Here is a 27,139-nt window from a genome sequence, read left to right as displayed (position 1 = left end):
CCAGGACTGAAAAGCACACATAATATATCCATGTCTCTGTATGTACGTCCATAATGATTCATACTCTCAATGCACTACGCACAAGAAGTCACAAGAATGTAACAACATGTTAAATATTGCAAGAATGTAATAGACTCCTGCACAGTAGGAAAAGAAAAAAAAAAATCAGGGAAAACTCTTTATGTGAGGGAAATGTAGAGGGCACAACACATCCTGTTTCAGTCAGGATGGTTGAAGGCAATAATCTTTTGGCTTTTGTAAATTCTGTCACAACCAAATATCTTTCATTTGAATGGGAAAAGATATGAACCCTGGAGACACATAAAAACTATGAAGGACCTCTTCCTTTGTCTTCAGTGTGTGAAGAACCTGTAAGCCTTCTGCAGTCTAAGGTCCAGATCATAAAGAAACCATAAGAAAGCACCAAGTATTGATCTTATTTTCCTGTATCTAAGGTCAGAGCTCAAGGACAAAGACTTACCACCTAAGTTAAACCAGTAATGAGTTGCTTGTTACTTTTCTTAAGCAGAGTAGTCATATTAATTTTTAAAGGAACATGCAAAAGGTAGTACTTCTGACTCAGGAATTTTGTGATTTTAAATATCTGCAGGAGGAGGAACACACACGATTAAAATTTAGTACTAATATTCATTTGTTTTTATTGTTCATTTAGGACATACATAAAATAGAACTTCACAGGTACAGAACTCGGTTGGATGTCACCTTTTTTCGTGATGTTAAATTTTTACTTTCATGCATTGAAGATGAACTTGGAACTCTAGTGTAGCTCTGTAATTCTAATGCAGAAATCTTAAGCTGTAAAAATAAAGCATATGTTTCACTCCTACAGCTGACGTAAGTGTTCTCTCTCTCTTTCATTATATATCGGCAACATATTCAAAATAGCCGATTCCTATCATGTATAAACAAGTCCTAGATGGATGGTTGGCATGGATTTACTTGTGAAATTTATCTTTACTGAAATCTATCTTTTCTGTGGCAGTGTTTTCTGGCACTGGTGTTAGCATCTGGTATATAATACCTGGTTTAACAGAATCATGTAGAGTAGGATTAAATCCAGTTCCATAAATGCAGTCTATGCTCAGAATGGTTTTGATTCCTTGTGACTCTTGTGTAAACATAATGATGAGTTTATTGGCCTCAATCTAGTTAATTTTTATGATTCCAGCATAAAAAATACGTATATCACCATCTTAACTAACATCTTGAATATCTTTTCTGCTTCAAAGTTTGGAATTTGAGAGGGAGGAAAAATAAAAGTAGTGAGAGTTTATCTGTACGCTTGCAAGCCTATGTACATTGTTGGAGGCAGTGACAGGTCACATAATGTAAAGCTGTCCTGCATCTGCTGTAATATACATCAGAGCCAGATTCACCTAAAATTGGAATGTGTTATGGAGGATTAATGCATAATACTTTTCATGATCTACTTAAGAAGTTAAAATTATTAATCTATAAATAAGTATTCCAAATTCTAAACATTGGATTATATTAATATTGATTAAAATTTAAATTTGTTACAATTCAGAAAATATTGAAAATACACAATCAGACACAATTAAAACCTTAACAATATGGGGGTGGGGAAATATTAAATATTTTGAAAAGAAGAGGCTATCCTTTATGGACCAATGAACTATTGATGTTTGAACTAGCTTAAATAAAGGATTTAAAATTCCTGCAGCTCAAAGATTTTCAAGAATTAATGGCTGCAAGGAATTAAAGGATTAAAAGTATTTAAAATAGTTTTTTTAGAATTTGAATATGGATGCAATGCTCGTAAATAAGTTAATAGAAAGTGCTTGCTTTCTATGCATGAAAATTATTTTTCTTGTTTTTTTCATAAGAACCTGTCATCCAGTTTATATAACTTGTTTGCTTTCCCCTCCCTCCCTCCTTCCTTTTCATTGCTTTCTTGTTTTCCTTTTTCTGTCTTTCTCATCTCCTCCTTCTCCTTCTTTCTTTCTTTTTTTTTTTTTTTTTTTTTTTTTTTTAAGAAAGGCCTTTGGCTCTTCATGATATGTAGCGATAGTCTGAATAATTGGTATGATATTGAATCCCAGATGTGGGACCTTCCAAGACTCATTACATAGCAGAGGTGACAGGCATAGACTCATGGGGAAATTTGACAGCGACAAAACAGCTGAAGAGCACTGCTGACCAAATAAAAAACAGTGCTGGCATGAAAGAAAGTAAAAAATGAAATACAGTTAACATAAAATGGGGGGAAAAATTAAACAGGAGAAGTGAAAGAGGGCGAGCCTTAATCTGTGAAAACCGCTGTTACTGTTGCTCTTACAAGTCCTTACCCTGTCCTCTCTCTCACTGTGACATAATACAGTAAACTAATTCTAATTATGTAACAAGCCTCTGCTCTAAGATTTTGCAGCTAAGAGGGACAGATAAAACCACAAAGTAAAAGTTGGTATATTGCAACACAGAACAAACAAATAGTATCATAAGATCATTACATCTGGGAAGTCCCATTTTTTAACTATTTTCCATAATCCTTTCCTTCCACATTGTTCAAATTATTTGGTTAATCTTATATCAATATAATCTATTATCAGTGTGACATAATTGTAATGATCACACTTGGTCTGATCTGGACATTTTAATTCATCCTGAGTGTAAGGAAATGCTCTGGAGTACATACTTGATCTAAATGAGAGTGCAAGACTGACTCAATATTAAATCAAATGTCAAGAACATTCCAGCTGTAAATCGAAATCTACCTAATCAACCTTCCCTTTCTTCTGCAAAGGTTATAAGCAAAACACCCACAGGCATTTTGACCTTTTCCCTTATGCTATTTTCTGTTTGCTAAGGAGCTCATTTCCACTTCCTAAAACAAATTTGGAGGTAAAAGGTATGTTAAGCCAAAGAGTTAAGGTCATGAGCCTGTGTTTGTCTAATGACAGTAAAGCACCAGCACCTGACAGTGATGACATGCAATCCCTTGCCCTACGCTGCATCATCTCTTTCTACTTCCCTGCCCCTTCAGCTCTGAGTGACAGGGGTTCTTCTGGTGATAGGAAACCCTGTGCTCAGGCTGCCAGCCCCCATGGCAGCAGCGCCTGCCTGGTACAGCCATGTAGCAAACTTGCAACTCACCTTCTCCTTAGCTGGGGTTCAGGGGGATGTTGTTCCATGAAAAAAGGAAAGCTTGCCTCACAGCAGAGAGGAAGAAAGGAGAGGGGAATAACTATAACCTCACTGAAGAGGACACTGTGGGAACAGAGCCTGCCACTGTCAGCACAGGCTGCTGTGTAACTCTTGCCTTCACATAGAGCTTTGCATCTCTCAGCACCCCAGAGAAACTGGACAAAACAAAGCTCAAAATGGGGAAACAATGGAAACTCTTTCTCTCTATTAAGAAATCAATGAAACCTTTTTACAAGTGGTAATTGAACATAAATCAAAGTTTTCTCTCATCCTTCACCTAGGTACTCGATAGATCGAAACACAGACTTGGAGAGGTATTTCAATATTGATGCCAACAGTGGAGTCATTACAACTGCCAAGTCTTTGGACAGGGAAACTAATGCTGTTCATAATATCACAGTTTTGGCTATGGAGAGTCGTAAGTAACAATTTAAAGATCTTATTGGCTGTTTATGTCTAAAACTTCAGGCTTGTTGTGATCAGCTGCATTGAAAGAAATTATGGGAGTTTCAAACCATGGCTGACAAAATAACTTCTTACTCAATGTAAAATAAACTTACATGATAAAAATTAAGAAATACAACAGATTAAGTATTTGCTGTTTCCTTTGTCTCACACCTTTTGTAGTCTTTTGAATTCTGAAAAGATATGCAAAGGAAGATGAACTATGCCAAGTCAGCAGTCTCAGACCAAGTATCATTAGAGGAAAAGTGATACGGAGCATAGAGGAGATCAGTTAGCTCATCTTGTTGATGACACTCAGGGTTCATTGCTGTTGGTAAACCACAGCATTCCTAAAAGGCGGGAAGGAAAGGGAATGTGAATGCTTGCGTGGTTTCACTTTCCTGACTCTAAGATAAGACTGTAGAGGATATTTTGTATTTGGTATCTTTCTGGCATAAGATGAAAAATGTTGGAAGAATCAAACCCTTCAAGTACATACAACAACAATTCTGTTAATGCAAGTTTAAATGTAAACTTGTTCAGCTCTGAATATATTCTGTGGAAAGCTATATATTTTTTGCCGTTATATTTGAAGAACTTATTTCTTCAAATTTCATGCTTGTTACTGCTCTGCTGGGCTGTGATAATAAAAGATATCAATTCTCTGACCTGCTATTTTAAAAATCCTCATTTCTTGCTTTCAATGAGGTTAATTTAATGTTTAACCTTAAAGCTAACATCTATCATTTAATGTCTGTGTGAATTTATCTTGTATTCTCAGGAGTAGAATTTTCGTCTAGGAGGCCAGCATGGAAACTTTCCTGGGTAGTAACAAAGCTGACAAGGTAGCCAAGGGGCATACTTGACACAAGTGAGAGTCTAAGAGCACAAGTAATACCTTACAATGCTACAATGCTTTAATTTATGTTCATGGCCTGCTTGCTTTTCAATAAGCTTAGGTTAGAAGAGGAAAAAGTTGGTGTCAAAATTGTTTACTCCTCTGGTATTTCAGATGTGCAAGAAAACCAAAAGCAAACCAAAACACTTTATGATTTACATTTGGATGCATTGATTTAAATATTTATATTATTTACTAAAATGTGGTTGCAATTCTTGATAGAGAGATACATATTTGAAGTTTTATACAGTTTTTCCTTCTGCCCTTCCCTATTCCTAATGTCACTACTTGTGGTAAAAAAAAAATAAATTACACAATCTCTTTTCTCTGCTCCAAAACAGGTGTATTCTAGCAAAATAAGCATAGCACAAAGTGATGTCCTTTGTGCTTAGTCCAAAAATACCTACTGTTTAAGATTAAATAATTGGACCCTGAACAGATTCATATTTTAGTTAGGGATGTACATAAGTTTAAGGATGTGATTCATATTTAAGGTGTTCAACATGTTAATGACAGTCTTGAAATACTTAGTTGTGTGTGCACTTTAAATAATTTTGGATTTGCTTGGGAATACAGCTTTCTCTTCTTTCTGTTATATATAGATGATGGAAATATATTTTAAACTTCTTAATAGTCTGATCAATCCGAATTGCAACAAAAATGTATTTAACCCATAATAACTGTGCTGTTCCTGAGATGAATGGTGATATTCTGGCTAGTTATACCCCTTGGCAATGGTTTTATATCATCCTGCTCTTATCCTTCCATATGATGTGGTTCAATGCTGTGATTAGTGAGTCAGATTTTTGGTTTATCCCTGAGAGTAAAATCTTAGTTTAACTGAAGCGGCTGGAAAACATAAACATTGTTTCCACTAGGCCCAGAAGATCAAGACAAGAGCTTTCTTTGTCCTTCTAGGAGGGATTGTAGTTCATTTGATATGCATATGCAAAAGTAGAATGCAAATTAAAAACATACTGGCCCAAAGAGTAACTTGCAAGGAGCTCTTCTTGACTGTTTTTTTGGCTCCTTTTCCTATAGCGAACCCTGCACAGACTGGGAGAGGCTATGTAGCTATCACTATACTTGACATCAACGATAATGCCCCTGAGTTTGCCATGGAGTATGAGACAACTGTCTGTGAAAATGCTCAACCTGGTCAGGTATGGCTTCATTTATTTTTTAATGTTTATTTTTATCAGATAGGCAGCTATTTCTTATGAAAGCCTGCCAGCTTTAAGATAAAATAGAATTGGCTTATGGCAGTAAAATTGATGCTTTGATGTAGAGGACAAGCAAATAGTAATCAAACCCTAACATCTTCACCATACATCTGAAGAGAAAGACTGAGGTGTAAAAATTACTAGTTGAAGGTACTGTTAAAATCTCTGGCTTTCTTACTGATATAACAGACACATTTTGCTATACTCATCTGATTCTGAATAACATTAAGAATATGTACTTCCTCCTAATTTTGCTGGGAAGTGGGAAGTCATAACATGGAAGTTATTCTGGGACTGAAGGCCTACTGTTCCTAAAATGAGTACACACTTTTATTTCCCTTAGCATGGGCTAAGCCATAAGTCCCTAGCCATAAGTCCACAATTTCACAAGGGACATGTATTCCTAGCGTATTCCCCAGTGTTTTTAACTCCCCAAATGTCTTCCAAGTAGTCCTAGAGTCAACTAAGAATATCTGGTGTTGTTTATCCTTGGTGTCTCTCATATTTGAACTTATCCTCTCTACATTGTAATATCTCAAAAATATGTATTTTTTCTCATTCTCTCTTCTGTCTCCCAGAAAACTATTAGACGTTTCATTCACATAGATACCACATGTTCCATGGGAGACATTGCACTTTTGTGCCTTCTCCCAGAATATTATCCTTCCTGTGGCAGAGTTGTTTATTGCACATTTCAGAACCATACCATAATTTAAATCCTTAACAGAAAACACTATTATCATTAGCTTGTGTTCATGAGAAACACCGAATATACATGCTCTTATTGGAGTAGCTGTTTGTTTTCCTTGTGATCATCAGAACTGTTAGCTCTGAGTATTTGTTCTTCATGGATTTTAAGCAATGCTGACACTGGTTTTAAAGGTAGATTTTCAGAGAATTTTAGAAAATAAAGTTGGAAAAACAATGATAATAAAAAATAAATCCTAGCAAATATTAATATACTCATGACTTGGCTTTTTATTTTTCATGATGTTAAAAAAGAAGAATTAAAATGCTCAAAAGCATAATTGTTTCCTTGCAAAGGTTTACTACATTGATTGCGGTCACTGTTAACTATCTTAAGGGCCATACTGAAGATACACTTCTTCCACTATTACGCAGTTTATGCTCCTAACTGTGGTGAATGACAGGACTTGCAGATCGTTGCTTTTGGCCAATAAAGTTGATACTGGGAAAGTAAAGAGTTGAGTCACATTTGTTTTTAATAATGTCTGTATGTGCTTAGGAGATTAGAAAACCAAAACACAGTATGGGCAGGACTCAATCGAGTGTTGATACTTTGGTAAGTAATAGAGGGTTTATACAATGCACATATAATTGTGCTTCTTACCATTCTAATCAATGAAATCACAATATACCTCAAAACAGGTGATCCAGAAAATCAGTGCAATTGATAAAGATGACCCACCAAATGGCCATCGGTTCTCCTTCAGTTTAACAGCAGAGGCAGCAAATAACCACAATTTTACACTGCAAGACAACAAAGGTAAGAACATTTTGTTTGGATTAATATTCACCACTAACACCTTTCTTTTTGAATATATCATGCTGATTATGACCTACATAAATGTCTATTCTGGTAAGGACATAAATAAAACTACAATCAGCCTACAAAATAATTTTATCTGTCGATTATTTGTCAAAGGAATCAAACTGTTTAAATCTTTTAAAACCTTGAGCCAAACAGAGAAGCTTCCAATCTTTCTTTGTTTTTTTGTTCTTTTTTTTTTCTTCTCTGCCCAGAAGTCACTCGTCTCACATTTTTATTTGTATTTATAGGTTTTTATCTAAATTAGATTGTACCTTGGTTCAGTGACTGAAAAATGTCCAAGAATACCTGTTTTATTAATATAACTCAGGGCATGAAAAACAAGTGCACAGTAAATCGAAAGGACTTTCTTTTTTTTTTTTTTAAGAAAAAAACAGCTTTTCAGTAAGTATACCGTCCATTGAAGAATGCTTTTATTAATGGGAAGTGCCTACAATATTTGCACAGACTTCTTATGACTATTTCCCCAAAGACTTATGCAAAGACTCCCATTGGCATCACATTTCTATTAGTCAAAGTATCTGAGAACATGCTTGTAATTAGTGTTCTTATTAGTTGTACTGCATAGTAAGGCAGCTGGGCATGCATCAGTCAGTTTAGTTATTAGCTGAAGCAAACAGAACTAAATAGACACAATGTTACTCTTGCATTGCTTTTTTATGGATCAGCACTAAACCAGAGCTGCAAAGTCATCCTTATTAATAAAACAAGAAAAACAGACATATAGTGGACTAAAGGACACTGTTTGTACTGACAGACTTTGAACAACATTCACCAAGTATAACATATGACCTAATAAAGTTCTCCCATACAGCTATTCACTGCCTTACCCTGCATGTAGTTACTGGTGTGCTTAATTTTCTTCATATGAGCAGCTTGCAGTCTGAATCTAAAGATAATAGTAATAATGATCAAAATAATAAAAATGCATTAGAATAAAACTCTGTTCAGAAATCTGACATTGTTACAAGTACTGTAAATTATTTAATGAGAAGACAGGCCCTCTTCCAGATAACTTAAAGTTTAGGAAAAGTAATAATAGACTTTTGCAATGCCATTAAAATAAAAGGAGTTATAAGATACAGGCAGCAGCAGTTGCCTCCTTCAATGTTTAATTTTATGCATATCCGTATGATGCTATATGAAGTGTTTGCATATTTTGCCAGATAGGCCATAATAGATGACACAATAAGACAACTTCACAGGACTATCAATATATCTGTCTATTATTAGATAGATAAATAGATGGATAAGTAGATAGATAGACTGAACAACCAACATTTTCTATACGTTCTAGGTCTCAACCTGTATTGAACACCGTGAGTTTCTGCACATATTTTCTGGAACACATGGACTTTCTATTCACTCAACTCAGAGCAGCATCAAACCACATATTTTAGACTGATTATATTAGTCATCTTGACTCTCAGATGAGGCTGAAAAGAAGTGCATGTCTTTGTTACATGTGCAATTACCTGTATTTGTACAGCAACCTGTCTGGCTTTTTTTTTTTTTTGCATTAAAAAATATTTCACTCGTGTTCAAAACTTATTTTCCTATTAGTATGTTCATCCCTTCCATTAAAATGTTATCTATATCTCTAGATAACTGAAATAGATACTTGGAAATTAGACCTGAAACAGGTATATAGATACTTAATCTGATCACTGAAGGGCAATTTCTTTTCTTTTTTTGTAATGATCTCATCTTCAACTATCTATCAAGAGTGTGAAACTGTGAACATAACTAAAACCAAATAGACCTCCAATTTTGAAATATCCTTTCATGAAAAATAGGAATCTTTTTGTTTAGTTGGGTATCATTTCTCAGCTGATCCTATCTTTGCAGCTTCAAAAATATATGACCACAAAAGATAAACCTGTTGAAATAACATAAATGTGTTTATAAAGTCTTTTAAGTGAAAGACTGTATTATAGGGCTTGTGTTTCAGAAAGGTAATTATTTTATATTTCCATCTTTTTTTCCTTTTTCTAGATAACACTGCAACAGTATTAACCAGAAGAAATGGGTTCCGAAGACAGGAACAGTCTGTTTTCTACTTGCCAATATTCATTGTGGACAGTGGATCACCTTCACTTAGTAGCACTAATACTCTCACCATCAGAGTCTGTGACTGTGATGCAGATGGTATTGCTCAGACATGCAATGCAGAAGCTTATATCTTACCTGCAGGACTTAGCACTGGAGCCCTGATAGCAATATTGGCTTGTGTCTTGACACTTCTAGGTATGTCTTCTTCCTGTTACCTTTATTTTCCATTCAATATATACTAGTAAAAGAAAGGGCGGGGGGGCGGTGTGTGTGATAGTGCGCTTTGTGGAAGTATTTGGTTTAGCATACTCATCATATAACCAGTATCAGCGTGTGATTTTTTTTTCAGAGATATAACTATTTCTGAATATTTATTGATTGATTTGCATAGAAAAAAAAGACATTCAAAAAATGCAACAGATTTAGCTTATTGATAATAAACATATTTTTTGAACATCTATAGAATGATCTTTTGTTACTTCTGCAACTGGTAGTGCAGCTGGATTTTATGTTGTGCAGTGAAACTGCAACTAGATAAAAGACAGTGGAAAACAGTGGAACAGTGTCAACATGTTAGTTTGGCTAGCATTTCTCATCTCATGCCTAGTCCTTGAACAAAATGACTACATGGGAGTAGTGAAGGCCTAAATCGAGGAGTAAAGATAAAGGATGCAGGTGAACAAAAGTGCAGTTTTGCTTATTGTCAGAAAGCTCACATTAACAAGGGTACAGATTCAGCACAGAAGAATTTTCTTGGATATTGTTATCAATGGAGAGATTTTTTGATTCCCTGCCTGTATGTATCAGTCTAAGGGAAAGGAGAAGACTGTAGTCTCCTCAGGTTGGTATAATCCCAGTAATAATTTATATGTCACTGTTAGATATCTAAGTAATTTGAATAGGTCTAATCAAGAGACTTTTGTCCACACTTCTATTCATGGCTGTATTTCAACAATGTATATATATCTCTTCTTATTGACTTTGATTCACCTTGCCGTAAACCATTAGAAGGAAATGTCCCTTCTGCTAAAAACATTTCCAAAGGACTCAAAAAAGGAAATGCCCTTACATTATTGTTACGGAGTAAGAAAAATCACTACCTCTGCAATGAACCTAGCTGACTTACTCAGTAGCTATGTATGGGAGGTGCCATTTCCAGAGTTTTCCATCTTTGTGACAAAACCCCCTAACACCATAATATTGTTTAAACTCATTCAACACATGGTTAGGCCAAAGTTTAAGGAGAAATAGATGCGAATCATTGCCAAAAGTTTTAATTAACATTTTCTAAATATCATTTATCTAGTAGCATTTCTAGGCCATTTATACAAACAAATGAACTTTAGTGGGACATAAACCTAATGACAGAGCTCAAAAGGATATGCAAAAGATTCTCGCATATGAACTGGCATTGGCATCAATGGAAAAACACCTATTTAAAACTTTGGTCCAATGTACTTAGACAAGAAAAGTTCTGTAACTGTAGCAATTCACTTCATCCCAAATTGAAATGTCATGATTACTGTTATATATAAAAAGAAAGTTTCTGGAGGTTGCATAAGGAGCTACCATAGACAGAACACAGCCTGGACTGGGAATGAGCTTTTCTTAAATAGGTTGCGTATGTTTTAAAAGAGAGCATTGACTGGAGACACAGCATATTACAAGGCAATAACATTCTTAATCTAATCACTACACTAGGGTTCAAATACAACCAATAAATCATAGATTCATAGAATCATAGAATCATTTAGGTTGGAAAAGACCTTTAAGATCAAGTCCAACCCTTAACCAAGCACTGCCAAGTCTACCATTAAACCATGTCCCTAAGCACCACATCTACATATTTTTTTGAATGCTTCCAGGGATGGTGATTCTACCATGTCCCTGGGCAGCCTGTTCTAATGTTTGACCACCCTTTCAGTGAAGAATTTTTTCCTAATATCCAATCTAAACCTGCCCTGGCACAACTGGAGACTGTTTCCTCTTGTCCTGTCACTAGTTACTTGGCGAAAGAAACCTGCCCCCCCCTGCCTACAACCTCATTTCAGGGAGCTGTAGAGAGCAATAAGGTCCCCCTTGAGTCTCCTCTTCTCCAGACTAAACAACCCCATTTCCCTCACCTGCTTCTCATAAGACTTGTGCTCCAGACACTTCACCAGCTTCTTTGCCCTTCTCTGGACATGTTCCAGCACCTCAATGTTTTTCTTGTAGTGAGGTGCCCAAACTGTATTTGCGGTGCAGCCTCACCAGTGCCAAGTACTGGGGGGGACACACACACAATCACTTCCCTTGTTCTGCTGGCCAGCCTGCGTAATAGCTGGGCATTCACCTTTCTAATCTCCCTGCATAACCTAACAACATCCTTATAGTCCTCCTCAGGTGCCTGCCCCTTTATTCAAAGGTGGTAAACTCTCATTCAAGAACTCTCCTTTATTCTGATCATTTTTAGAAGGTACAGAGCAAGTATTTGACAAAGAACGGAAGATAAAATCTCTGAATATATTTTTTGAATGATGAGCTATGCACTGAAGAGGAATCTTGTGTATAACCACCTTATAATTGATTTTATTTGTCAAAGAATTGGACTTCCAAACTAAGCCATCTGAATGCATCACCATTGTTTATCTAAATAGACATTTGTATGTGCTGTCATCATTTCAAATCAAAACTGTTCCTTTTGGGTACAGTTCAAAGCTGCAGGCACAGTTTAGGCTGTGTTTATATGTTAATCCTGGCTTTGAGTCCTGCATTTTGGTACCGTATCTTGCTGCTCTTTTGTTCCCAGTCAGGTGCCAGTCTTCACAAGGAAGAGGTGCTTAAACATCACTGCTGCCCTGTAAAACCCCACTCAAGTGTTGTTGCTTATTTGGTCCCAAAGGCTTTCTTCTCTTATTTGTTCCTAGAAAACATCTTCTGGGATCAGCTGAATGGTAGTCCTGCCAGGAATTTACTTTCTCCTTTTCCCCTTTTTCTTTTCACATTTGTTCCTGAGAAAAAATCCTGAAGATCCATGAGTACAGCATAAAAAATAAGCTTCAGCTGATGGTGAGTGGTTCCAGGGCTGGGACCAAGGGATGCACCTGTTTGTGTGAGAGTTTATCAATGAAAAGAGGACACAGGCTACTGGATCGATTTTTTTTTTTTTTTCTGACTCAAGGTTAACACATAGTGTAAATCTGGTCACATTCATCAATGCCATTTCAATGTGAGTGGCAGTTGTAAAGCAGAAGAGGCATACAATTTGAATAAATGTCATGGATACATGTGTTCTGGCACTAGTATATTGACTTGTCAACAAGCTCTTACATTCTTCAGTTTAGTACTTTGATATTTATTCTTGCCCCATACATCTCTTGATCTAATAAATAGCCATTTGTCTTGACCAAGATCAGATTGTATCACTGGGATTTCTTAGTGATTTTTACTTAAGCAACCAGTCAGTTTTAGATAAGTTTTCACTGATACTGAGAATGTTAGTACACGGTACTAATTCTTTATAATTGGCTATAACATGGGGTAGACTATTTTTTCACACTAAAATAATCCTTAAATTTAAAAACATGTTACCAAAATCTTTTTCCCTTCTCATATTGACTGATGGAGATTAAATTCTAAATTTTATTCCACAAGAAAATTCCAGTACTTTCTTAATTACTCAAAACAATTTTATAATTATTCACTCTGCAATGAAGCTATGTTTTAAAGAAAAAAAAAACCAACAAACCCACAGACCTCAAAATAGTGCTTGCAATTTATTCTCTAAAAAACATATGTAAAACTACTTTATATTCATTTTAGACTGTACGTAATTTTAGAGAAGGAAATAGGAATTTTTAAACTCTTCTGAAAATTACATGGTAATTTTGTTCAAGGTAATTGGTTTTCCAGTTAGCATCTTCCAGACACAATAATTGCTTTTGTAACAAGTCTTTAGCACAAAATGTGTACATAAAATCACACACAAAAAGAATGTTCACCTGTAGATAACCCAATTGTATTTGAGGGTTTAAGGATCTTTGTATTGAAACAACAGAAAGCTAGGTTGACATAGTGCTTTTTCATTATTTTATCTTCCATACTTCTGAATATAAACTATTAATACCACTTACTTTCTTAGAAACACTAAAGAAAGCCTCCTATTAGTGTGGTACTAGAGTTTACAAGTTAATTATACATTGAATAAACTTCAAAATTCAGATTTAAATTATTATTTTTTCAGTTGAAAGATGAGGAATTTGTTATCAGATACCACAATACCTATGAGAACCCAATTAAAACAGCACACATAATTGTATAATTTTTAAACAAGAAGAAAGAGTCCTATTCATAAGGATTTTGTTCTCTAAATAGGTAAAATATATACAGAATGTGATTATGTAGTATACATATTTTCGTTTTGGTCAAGTGATAAATTTATAACTGTTTTAATGTGGGGGTATCTAAATAAAGTCTTTTAAAAGGTGGTTGAGTATGCAATGCAGAAGCTGTTTTCTGAAAGTTACAGAGCCTATTAGGGTCACGCAGTATTGGCATTTAAAGGTTGCAGTCACTTTGCAAATATCAGTCCAAACTGATTAAACAACAATTATATATAAGGCTTTTTAACTGGGAACTAAATGCAGGTTGCCTGAGGCTTGGACTCGGTAATCCCCAAATCTCATCTGACTGTACTGGCAACTACAAGGTATAACTTGGTAACAAGGTGTAATAGGTTATTAGTGTGCTGCTTAGATGGCTGACGATCTCCAGTCTTCAGCTTTATGAATTATGACACACCTAAGGTATAAACCAATGCGTGAATTTGCTTGCAGCTGATGTGGCTTGTTGCTATAGTAAATGCCAGGCTTAAGGGTGTGGCATATACATGGCACGATAATGCTTGTGGTTTAGCTCTGTCCCTTACTGTCTAGCTCTGCATGTAGGCTCCTTCAGGTTGTCTCAGGGCTTTTATAGCTTCCTTACAATTGTGTTGCAGTTGCCTTGAGTACAAAATGAAAGATTAATACTACAAGAGAGAAATATGCTCAGGTGAACTGAGCCTGACTTTTTACCAGACCATACCAAAATAGAAAAGTCATAATAATTCCATAAAGCACACTGCTAAATGGCAAAGCAAAAATCTGCTCTTGTATTCAAAGGTGTTTTTTTAAAGACTGTTTTAGGTGAGCTGAAACTATTGATATTACCATTACACCTATACTGACACAAGGATAAAACTATGTATTACCACAGCTAATATAAATACAAACGACATCTTCTCTTGGCTAGTGTACCTGTTAAACAAAGCCAACATTTCTAACAATTCAGGTAAATTACAACAAAAAGGTTAGTTTAGATCTATTTTTATTAGTTCTGGTTATTTAGTCTTTATAATTAGTTACTTCCAATATAAATTGGTTTATTTATTTGTTAAATCACATATGAAATTATTATTGCCATTTGATCTCTTTAGCATGAATTCAGTCCATTTAATCTCTTTAGCATGAATTCAATGTACCACTATGGAGCCAAACTAGTGTCCTCGATGTGCAATATATATGTCTCTAAAGCTTTTCCATTGTATTACTTCTTCTCTAAAAAGCATAAAATTAGGTTTTCTAGATGTTCAACCAGTCACTGATTTCTGACATGTTTGATTTTGTGATAAATGTAGGGAAAAAACCTGCCATCAGTGAATGAGAGGTGGAAAAGCTTTAAAATCTTGATTTAGGTATGAGTGAAATTGTTTTGGGGCTTGTATTCATCTCTGCAGTTCCTGCAATGCAGCTAAAGGTTTGTTATTTAGAGGTTAATTTTTTTTTTGTTCATGGCTGTTGGAAAAGCTAGAAATTAATAATCTCATAAAGCCAGCTAAATGCTAAAATATTTAACCTTTAGAAAGACTCCATATTTTTCTTGGCTTCAAGCAAGTGTGAGATGTACAAGGAACACTGTATAAAACATTCATTCTATCTTGGTTTTTATTGTACCTTTAGGCGGACCTGCCTACTAAGATTCATATTTTTCACTTATTACCAGGTACTTAATTTTCAAAATTAAGTATGTTAAGAGGGACAGTGATATGAAAATGCATTTGCACTTGAGTAAAGGAAATTATTAGTGGCTAGTTTACAGTACACTAAAAATTGTGGCAGTAAATTTAAAAAAAAAATAATTGAAAAGTTATGTCAATAACAATCTTGGCTTCAATGTATATTTGTACTGTCAGCACGATAATTTGTCTTTCACTTGAAAATATCTTTTATAAGTAAAAACATTGAGTTGAGTGCAATTGTCTCTATGATGACAATTTTATGTTCTCTGGTGTACAATTTACTGCTCAATTTGTATTATACAAATATCAGAATGTTTTGGAATTTCTCAGAAGCCACTTTAAAGGTCAAAATCTTGTATTGTCAAACTGCTTGTGTAAATGTTGTTCACAGTAAAATGCCCCATACTAGTGGCTTCTGAATTCAATACATAAAGCATGTATCAGGGAGACACCAGGGACAAAAAAGTGAGAGAGTGATGCTGATGCTGCAGTAATATAGAGTCACAAGGCATCTGTTAGTAGATGGATCATTAGATGTGTGCCTGGTTGCTACTGAAAATAAGTGGAAAAAATATTGACTGATATATTTGTCAAAATGTTTAAAAAAATTTTGAAGTTGTTCCAGTTTTATTTTTAGACATGCATGGCTCCAAAGAAAAAATGGCAGAAAGTCCACCTTTAAAGTCATTTTCTGCTTTAGCCAATTTCAAATAGTACCATAATGTCTGTAGATGAATGATACAGTTTTCTGCATGTACAGTCTCTGAATGACTGGATTGTTCTGAACAAGAGATCCCAATATTAAATCATGCATCATGATGACTAGATTGATACTGCTTTTAAAAATTCCTCCATGAAAAGAAGGGTTTTCAAGAATGGTAGTTCTGCCTCATACAATTTATGGAGGCCACTTCTGAGATGATGTAGGGAAGCTCAAGCTTAATTTTATCTGTATCAGCTTTTGCTTTTCCAGATGTTTCTGTATTTAGTTGGCATATCAAAGTACTGTAAGTAAAGATTGTAAACCTTAGACATATTCATTCACATAATCACATATTCTTATGATTAAAAATAAACATAAAATCAGAAGAGATTAATTTAAGGTGGAATGACACTTTTCAACCTACTGTTATTTTTAGTCATAGCTATGCCTGCTATTTTCTAGGAGTATCATTAACTCAGCAAATGTTATCCAGATGCTACAATATAGTATTAATCATTTTCTAGGAGGATGATTCAAGCTCCATCATGTCCCACAGATGGATGCAATGTTCATATTACTGGTTCCATATTTTGTTTGTCAGCAATGATGTTTCTCTACCAAAAGTGTATTTGAACAAGAGAAGCCTTAAGTTAGTTTCTCCCAGTTCCTTTGCCTGTCACTGCAGTTTAGTATTAGCTTTCAAGCTGAAAGAAACTTTAAAGATCAAAATTTTAAAAATAATTACATTTCTAGCACTGGGTGATCCAATAAACTCTAGCCCTAGCAGTTCTCATTAGATATAATTCATAAACCTTAAATACAGTACTTTACACTTTATAGGAAAGTGAGGTCTTATAGAGAGGTACTTTTAATCCATGAACTAAGACAGTCTTATTTTACACATTGCTTAACAATTCAGTGTTCTACAATCTATGATGTTTTAAATTTTTCTTTTTCAGCAGAGATTGGCCATATACTTTAATTCAGTCACTTCCCAAACCACGGTTGTTAAATTCTATTCAGTTACTTTATGAATGTGCTTTTATCACTTGGGCAATTAAGAGTTCAGGAAAAGGTCTTTTTCTTTATTTCATGTCTATGAGATTGTCATAGTCACACTGAACCAATCCTAAAATTTATGTTTAGTGGACAGCATAGGATATAGAACTAGAGATGAAGATGTTAATCCAGAGTGGTTTTGGAAATAGTCTTTAATGTCTAACAAGCATATGATTTAAAAGCTGTTTCAGAACCTGCTAGGTTTCAAATCTAAGTGTTTAAATTGCCTGCTGTTTCCTTGGGTCTTTGCCATATAAATTAATGAGTATTTCCACCACTAGGAAAAATATGAGGAAACTTTAGCATTGCTAAAACTCCAGTCTTTCTGTGTTCTAGTTCTTGTCTTGCTGATTGTCACCATGAGGCGAAGGAAAAAAGAGCCCCTCATTTTTGATGAAGAGAGAGATATCAGAGAGAACATTGTCAGGTATGATGATGAGGGGGGTGGAGAAGAAGACACTGAGGCTTTTGACATGGCTGCCTTGAGAAACCTCAACATCATCCGAGACACCAAGACCAGAAGGGATGTAACACCTGAGATTCAGTTCTTGAGCAGACCAACTTTTAAAAGCATCCCAGATAATGTCATTTTTAGGGAATTTATCTGGGAAAGACTAAAAGAAGCTGATGTGGACCCCTGCGCGCCACCCTATGACTCCCTGCAGACATATGCATTTGAGGGGAATGGCTCGGTGGCAGAGTCACTCAGTTCTTTAGATTCGATCAGCTCAAACTCTGATCAGAACTACGATTACCTCAGTGATTGGGGTCCTCGTTTTAAAAGGCTTGCGGATATGTATGGGACTGGACCAGACTGCTTATACTCATAGCCTTGGAACCTTTCTCGAAAATGCACTGAAGAATATTAAAACAGAAAACTCAACCTTACAGACTGAAGAAAGTTGTAAATATTTCTCCATTTTTAACCTTTTAGGTTTTTTTTGCCTTGGTGGAACATATCGTCATTAGACATGTCCTAGGGACTGCACTGACCACACAGAATATGAGCATTAGTTGGCATTTTTGATAAAAGGAAATGCTCAGCCAGATTCAAATAGATAGCAACTCTCAAATACCTGCAGAGGCAACTCAACTTTCAAGAGTATGTTATGCACTGTGACCTCAACGAGCCAATGATACTCTGTAGATGCCTTTGCAGTATTGCTATACCTAGAACAGAGTCTCTGGTATGAGAGAAGTGTAAGAAGAAACAAATTTACAAATATAATATAGCATTCAATACAACATTACAATATATAGTATTTACAGATGAAAGAGCCTTTTAACAAATTTTCTTTACTGTGTTGCATGCAGCTTGCTAAGCCAAAAGCAGGGCAGATATGAAAACAGACAGAAGCCCAGCAGATCATTTTTTTGCTTCTCCCTGTTTGTTCTCAGAGCTTTTTAATTAGAAGCCTCTGTAATTTTCTGGGTAGATTTATGAAAAAAATTGCTGTTTGTACTAAAAACTTCCACAATGTTTGTCATCAACTTAACAAAGTAGTTTGCAAACCACATAAAATAAGAAATATGGAGGGGTATTCTTGTGGTTGAAAAGTTTTGTGATGCCCATGTAGGTATAGAAAAGATGTTGCTATCTATTTGCTATTTTTTATTATCTCTTCTGATTTGTACAGGAGAATTTATCCTTTTTTATTATTTGACATAAAGTGTTATATTTATTTTGGAGCTCCAATCTCCACTAAATTCAGATCCATTTTACTGCCTCATGGTATTAGTCTTGTCAGAACATGCTGATTTTTCTCCAGTCTCAGATAAACGTAGGAAATGAAGCATGGAAATGGAGAAATTACAGTAAAGCAATCTCACCTGCCATTCATCTCAAAAAGGAGAGCAGCTCCAAGGACATGCAGTTGCTCTTCTGAGCCATTACAGAGTCTGAGACATTTAAAGAAAATATTTGTACATTGAATTTTTGGAAAGAAGACTACAGAGGTAGCTGGGAGTGTCTTTAATGCAAGATTTAATTTTCAAGGTTAAACATGCTATATGCTTCAAAGACTGTAAACACCTTATTTTTCCTCCTTCCCCTTATCTTTTGCTGCTGGTGAATCACAGTAAAAGACTCTTTTTCAATTTCTTTCTTATGTTAAGCAATGTAATGCTGTTAACTCCAGAAATCATCTTTAGATACTGCTGCACATAAATATTTTTCCCCAAAGGTGTTAACTCACTACACATAATTTCTATACTGGTTCAGGAGTGCCAAAACAGAAGGACAACTGCTGTTGGTTAAAATACTGTGTGATTTTGAAGTAGGATTTCTTAGAATAAGACAACTTTTTTATGATTCTGACAATATTTATACTTCATCTTTCATGATTTATTACTAAATAATACAACATATATTCAAGTTAAATAGTGTTTTAAGTATTATTTCAGATTGTTTTGTTTCAGATAATCTGTAGATGAGTTCCTAAGTTAGATTCTGCTCCTACAAGCTTTTTTTTTTCCTTGTACCTAATTTGAAATGACTTGACTTGCCTGCAATTATTGAGCAGCATACAGACTTGTTTGCAGGACTGTGTTTGTGAATAGAAGGTACGCCATAAAGGATGATGCTCACTCTAGAAGTGCTTCTTTCTGAAAGAAGGATCCTTGTACTAAAATCCAAATGTATGGGTGACACCAGGCTGGGAGATGGGAAATTATCTTTAAGGCTTTGTAACTTTTGCAGCCCAGCATTATGAATTAATTATGTGAAAGTGGCCTTCAGCTCCATCAGAGAAAACAAAATAATATTATTCATCTGCAACAGATTTGAGTTACAATTTAGTAGACAATCATTGTTTCATTCAGTAGATTTGCTTCTAGTTGTATTAAATATATATATATATATATAGGTATATATATATCTATCTGACAGATTTTTGTAATAGAACTGGAAGATATTGCCCATGACTTTTAGTCATACATGTAAGATTTTCAATAAAAAAATTTAAAAAAAAAAAAAAAAGAAAATGAACCATGTGTATGCAGTTTCATGAGATCAAGGTATGCTGTAGGAGTTAAGCAGGTATTAAATCAGCAAGGTGCTGAGAGAACAGCTTTTTATTAATCTCTTGTTTGCGGGAAGATAATTTATGCATCTGGATTAAGATGTCAAAAATACTGATTTTAGCACATAACATTTAAAGGAGATTTAAATGTGGTTTAGAGTAAACAACACAATTCCCTTGTTTTTTCACCTTCTATATCTGTAAAAAACCAAAAAGTTCCCCTGTTATGAAACTATGTTAGGGTTTGGGGTTTTTTTTTTGGTGTGTTTTCTATGGAAATAAATATGTTTTACTCTAATGCCATAAAAAAATCTTGCATATATACGTTTTGTGTTGCCCAGTTCTAAAATAATAGATTAAATTTGTTGTTACATTATATATGCTTACCTACTGATTATATTATTGCAGTAAGAATGAAAGGTGGAAATCCCTTGTGTTTGATGACATGTCACTATAGTATATACATATGGTATTCATAAGATATGTACTAGCATAATATACATAGTATATAATGCTTTCCATAAGTCACCATGACTGTAGGCTTTCACAACTTGTAATCTGATTCATATTCTTTCTTTGAGTTATTTATATCTTAGTTAATTATATTGCATTATCTGATGTCATAAAGTATATTCTACTGACTAAAAAAGTGTAAAATATAAGAGATATACTCTCTGTCCTGGAAAGTTTGTGAAATTATTTGAGCAAATGAATTAGAAAGGCCTTTTAAAAAGACTTCCCATTTTATTTTTTTATTTAACTGTCTGAAGAGCTCAAGTATCTAACTAAAGATCACAATTACTCTTTAAATAGTATGTCAAACATTGCAACTACTCCCATCTTATAATGAAATATCAACACCCCTTTCCTTCCACGATATGGGAACTGAATAGGCTTATTTTAAATTGAGATCCCCCCGCCTTCCCCCTGCACTGTAAGGCAATATAGGCTCAAACAAGATGAGGCTTCAGAGTTTTAGCCCCTTTAGTAATCTATATATTTTGAATATATATATTTATATATGTATAAAATACATATATATTGAAAAATGTATGTTTTTAAGAATGTTGCTAAAAAATAATTATAAAGTTTACCCATTTGAAGAAGATTTATGGCAAGATTCCTTACTCTGCCTTGACCAGTGCAAAGTCTACTGAACTCAGCAGAGTTAAACTGTGGACATGCTGACTTATATTTTTTATTCAAAGGAATAGACTTAATGCACTTACTCTACTAAATTATATACTCACTAAGAGGTAGCACAGGCCTGCCTAAGCCTACTAGTTCTGATGGCTGGGTTAATTCAATCACTGCAGAACTCATTACATTTGAGGATACCCACCAAAACCTCTCCTTTTCCATAAGAATTAAGGGGGTGTGTGCTTCCTTTTTATTTGTTGTTTTCATTGCTGTTTTGAAAAGGGAGGCAGATTCATAGGGATTTTCCTTTACCCTACTTACTCTTCAGGTGCTGGAATGCATCAACAGCAAAATATTTCCTGTCTTATTTTCTTTTTAGAGATTTTGGATGAAAGCATGTTATGAAATATAAAATGGCAGCATCTTATTTTTATGGACAAGTACTCTTGTATGATATAAAGAAAAGTAATAGTTTGTCCTTCTGAAAATGAAATAAATATACCATAAAGCTTAAAATTACATTGACTTTTAAGATCATTAAATAGTTGAAAGGCTAACACAATTACTTATATCAAATCTATTATTAAGTTCTTGGTTGCAGCCTGTCATGTGGCTGCTTTTATTTTTCTATATGTAGAAATTTTCTCTACTTTAGAATCTATGTATACCAATACTTATATGAGACAACATTGTATTTAACTCACTAGTGATATTTAGATGGGGTCAAGTATATTTTTATTGGTCTGTGACACTAAGAGTGAGTTGCAAAAGATAGAAATTTCTTTTTATTTATTTGACAGAAAAAGGAATGTCTACAAGATAATCAGAGGTCTACAAGTTGCAGTCTTAACTATGGCATCACTATGTTTCCTAGATATATATCTACTTTTCCAGATATATCCTAACATATATTCAAACCCCAGCACCGTTTCTCCCACACCAAGAATTCTTTCTCTGCTCAGTATCAATGTAGTTAAAAATGTGTTATATTGTTTACTGAAAAGTTTTTTAGGGTTATGTACCTATACTTAGGTTCTTTGAACTAGGAGAATCACAGCACACAACAGGAATAATTTATTTCCTAGACAAAGAGAATGAAAAAAAAAAAAAACAAGCCACATATTAATTCTATACTTGCTTTGTGATTATCATTTATTATTTCTCACAAAAGAGAAAAAAATATCTTTCAATGTGATACGTAATATCTGTGAAAACATACCATACAATGGCAGACAGAAATATATTGGTTGAAAAAAACCCTTGATTTACCTAAGCGTTACATGACCCAAGATTGTCATGGAATCTTTATGTATAATCAAACATAATGAAAGCAGGAAACAGCCTAGGAATTTCTTGGAAGTCAGAAGAAAAACTGATTTGAAGTCACAGTGGTATATATCATATACATGCTTATTCTCTTATCTCATATGTGAACATTTCCTAAAATTATATGTATATTTAAACATTCCACCCATACACCATTTATTTTTAAACACTTTATTTGACCAGAAAGTATCAGAAAAACTTAACCCTACTTTCAAAATCTTTGCCTATCCCTATTAATATCTGAAGTGGAAAAATATAGTTTAAACTTAGACAAAACTTTTAAAACTGCCTCCACAATAAAAGCAAATAATTTTCATATTTGACCCAAAATGCTTTAGAAGCTGTTAGAACTGTTGCACAAACTACTATTTCTACAATGTTTTAAAGCTTTAGGTTTTTTTATAATAAAATGGTACCATATTGGAATTCATATTCCTAGAAATGGCATAAAGTTTAATGGAGTTTAACATTTGGTTGATTAACTAAGGTCATAAACCTGTTATTCATCATAGCAGCAAGCTGAACTAGAAAAAAGTCAAGGATTGTATTTTTTTCTTCTACTCCCCAGCATCTCTGCTAAGGTCAGAATTTCTTTTCATTGTACATCAAAGCAAAATCCTGGTGAGTCAAGTTAGACACAGTAGGGAATTAGATCTTTGTCTCCTCCTCACAAAGGCTAAAAGGCTATTTACTAGGTCATTTGATTCAATCATTCCTCTCTGATGATGTCTTGACTCCTAGGTCATGTTACCTGGAACCTGTGAAGTTGTTGGGTGGGTTTTTTGGTTGTTGGTTTTGTTTTTTGTTGTGGTTTTTTTGTTTGTTTGTTTGGTTTTTGTTTTTTTTTTTTTTTTTGTGTGTGTGTGTGTGTTTCGGTTTTTGTTTGTTTGTTTGGTTGGTTTTGTTGTTTTTGTTAAAACTGGTGTTCTTGGTGAAAAGTTTACATTTGAATGAATTGACTTTTTTCTTTGGATGTTTAAGTTTTCTTTTTCTTTGGTCAAAACCATATCAGCCAGGTATGTCCTGACTTTTCCTCAGTTTTGACTTCAAACTCACCTTTTTCTTTTCTGTTAATAGCACAAAAGAAAGTCCTGAGATGTTCCTTCTCTTTGATATCAAGAACCTATGGAGAAAAAGCAAAACATAGCATCAACAGACTGCAGTGAAACTAATCTGTCACTTTCTCTAAACACAAGCTCACAAACACTAAGGTTAGGCTGCCATTAACCATTCAAATCATTACGTGGGTCTAATCTCACGGCTTCAAAATACACTGTCATTTTCTGGTGCTACAATCAGCAATTGCTACACATTTACCAAAATAAAATTTTAGAACTGTCAAGATTTGTTACCTGTAGATCAGTTTCATCTTTGTAATTTATATCATGGTCTTGATGCACAGAAAAAGGATAAGTTACAAAAGTAAAACATTACAAGAACAGAATGCCCATATGTGCACTAACTTTTAATGCAGTGTTTTATTTTTTTTTTATTTGTTTATTTATTTAATTTAAATTGCTTTGCCTTAGTACTCCCTAATACATTGATAGCTTTTCCTCTCATTGAAACTAACTACTCATAAGTTAGGGTAAGTGTGATATCCAGCCAGACATTCAAGCCACATTATACCATTCAAGTCTGATAAGAATGGTCAGTCTGAATTTTAATGTCCTTATATTTCCTTAATGATCAAAACATCTTTTATTATTATCACACTGTTGAAATTACATGTAGAAAAAAGTATTTACTGATGCACTTAAAAAATGCTGGGTGAAATCCTGATCATGTTGAAGTACTTGGCAGATGTCCCTATGGCTTTCAAGACATGTCAAGATTCTACATTGTTAGGGAAACCAATAAATGACCACTTAGAATATCAAGACAAGAAGTTGTTGCTTTGAGCTGGATATGCTTTCTTTTTACACAACCTCTTCTACAAACAGTACCCTTGCTCACAAAGATCTTTTGTGTGCACATGCTAAATACAGACAGTGTTAGAAAAAGTTTACACCTGATGAAGTACTGATAGTGAAACGCTGACTGGAGAAAAAACCAAACCAAACCAAAACCCTTTCTCCCTAAAATTAAGAACATACAGAATTTCTGATCTATAAAAATCAAATTATTATACTTTTCCTCAGAGTGAGTGACCGTCTGTAGCTTTACTGACTTCCATGACTGTAGATGCAATCCAAATGAATCATAGTCTTCTTGTTTTGGAATCAGTTCTCTCACTGTTCCTTGATATTTTATTAACATAGAAAAGGGCTCAAGTAAAAAAAAAAGACATAGATATTAAAAGTACCAAGCTTTTCCTGGTGTTTTTATTGCTACATGCATGACCTAATGATGTGAAAAATAACATTTTAAGAGATGCTACTGGAATACAATTTCCTCTGAGCTAATAATATTTCAATCCTGTGGAACAATATCTTCCAGCAGCCTACAGTACTTGCCCTGGTCTCATCTCCTTATTCAAATATAAATAAAGAACCATTAAGGAGAGACATTAAATATCTAAGTGATAAGCTTGATAAGAAATTTGATATTCCTCAAAATATTGTTTTCCTAGTGTATGTGTGAGGAACACATGAATGGAGCTCTCATAAGACATACAACCTGTTGATACAGTTACTGTTTCTGGATGGATGTATTTCTTTTCCCCTTCAGTTTCTAGTAAAGTTTGACTGTAACACATAGAAAACAACCACAGCAATGAAAAAGTGCCGTATATTTGCTTCCAAGGACAATGTGAAGATTCAAGCACTGTAAAAAATAATTTCTTTAAAACAGGTTAGTGAAAAGATGAACATTTTGTCTCCCCCTTTCTCTTCTCTCCATCCTCTGTCCCCTCAAAGATAGCATGGGACACTAAAGCTTTTCCTCCTCTGTAATTTTGCTTTTTGGGGTACACATTTATGATCTTTTATAGTAATATGTAGAAAGTGAATGGAGACCAAGACAGTGTCAAAGTCAAAGCTTGAGAATTAGGAAAAAGATCTAATAGTTTCCTACTCTTTTTGCATGACCTTGACAAACTAGCTTTGAGGTAGAATTATGATATGTCTTTCAGAGTAAGTTATTATATGATAACAAAATAATATGAAAAACTGATACATAGTAACAGTTTATCATGGGAAATAGATTAATATATTATATATGACATAGGTTTTTACTAGACTTAACACAGGTCAATATATTTTATTTGGACTCAAAGATTAATGCAGACCATCTTGGCTTATGCACAAAGCACTTTCATGAAGAGATTTTAATTCAAATAGCTACCGTGGAATGCATGGTTATTTCAACATTCAAAACCCACATTCCTCGGAAACAAACAGAGGTAACCAACAATCCAGACTTCTTGTCCTTCTGGAAACAGGTAGATATAACAGAGAAGACGGGAAGGGGAAGCTTTTAGAATTTAAACCCTGTGGTGAATATGTATGTAAATCAAACTTACTACAATGGAAAGCAAGACAAGAACATCTTTCAACAGCATGCATTCTACTCAGTTTCATTTAGACAATTATTGTCATCTCTGTTAAGAGTTGTCTTACTTTAGTTTGGCCTTTGTGTACTACAAAAAACACTAAGTCAGGAACTGAAAAGATTTCTGTTGTCTTCTGGTAAATTTGCATTCATGAAGAGGTAAAGCAAATGCATACCAAAGCTGTGGCTGACTGGCAGTCTGGAGTCTGTTCTCACAGTATAGTTAAGACATGATAAGCAGACACCATGCTGAATGATAATGTCTTGCTGTCTCATTCTTCATCCTTTCCTGTATACATCCACTGCTCATCTTTATCTATAGTTGCTATCTCCTAGAGGAAAGTTTTGTAGTTTTGAATGCTCTCTATGGTGCTTCATACAATTGGTCATAGACGATGATTAGGCCTTCTAAACAAAATAGCAATACTACTGTTACTCTTACTACTACTGCTAATGATGCTGCTGAAAAGAGACACTGTTGGTCTTGGAATCAGAATATCAAGTTATCTACCCATATTTGTCACTGATCTGCTTTGTGACTGATTCATCTGTCTTTGTCATCTTTTTATATAAAGGCCTGCAGAGGAACAAACTGTTTTCATTTTTGGAGGATGAAAAAAGTGTGGTAACATCTACGTAATAAGAGTTTGTTTGTTTGTTTTCTTTTCTAAAACGAAATGACGTATACTCGTAGGTAGAATTCAGTCCTGGCATAAGTCTGGAGTAAACCATTCCTGACCCAACGACAGCAACAATGCAATTTCAGTGTTGTATATGGGATGGCAAGGGAGCATCAAGAGACAATGAGCACTCCTGAAAATAATTTGGCATAAGGAAGGCATATGAATGCAATATGATATCATACCAGAGGTTTTCTACAACCAGTATTGTAGAAAAAAGGAAAAGGTTGCCAATATTTTCATTTCATATATCTTGTGTTCCATAGAGTTTCAGACAAAGAAAGACAGATTGAATTAATTTGCTTATTT

At 34.5% G+C, this 27,139-nt stretch overlaps 1 protein-coding gene across 3 annotated transcripts in view; it reads left to right on the top strand.

Moving 5' to 3' along the window:
- The window catches only part of CDH7 (cadherin 7), an 85,151-nt gene extending 63,989 nt beyond the window's left edge, over positions 1-21,162 (top strand). For 2 of the 3 annotated variants that reach the window (XM_040588147.1, XM_040588146.1), the window contains exons 8-12: positions 3,468-3,604; positions 5,570-5,691; positions 7,141-7,258; positions 9,317-9,568; positions 17,509-21,162. In XM_040588147.1, the coding sequence (XP_040444081.1) occupies positions 3,468-3,604; positions 5,570-5,691; positions 7,141-7,258; positions 9,317-9,568; positions 17,509-18,002 (1,123 nt within the window). In that variant the 3' untranslated portion in view covers positions 18,003-21,162. Of the gene's footprint in view, positions 1-3,467; positions 3,605-5,569; positions 5,692-7,140; positions 7,259-9,316; positions 9,569-12,279; positions 12,422-17,508 lie in introns of all 3 variants that reach the window. The other variant, XM_040588148.1, reaches the window with a different exon arrangement.
- Positions 21,163-27,139: the final 5,977 nt, after the last annotated feature.

This window comes from Falco naumanni, chromosome 3, assembly GCF_017639655.2.
Source record: "Falco naumanni isolate bFalNau1 chromosome 3, bFalNau1.pat, whole genome shotgun sequence".
NCBI classification, from domain to species: domain Eukaryota; kingdom Metazoa; phylum Chordata; class Aves; order Falconiformes; family Falconidae; genus Falco; species Falco naumanni.
The sequence above is the reverse complement of the archived record's forward strand: the minus strand, read 5'-3'. Positions and strand labels throughout refer to the sequence as shown.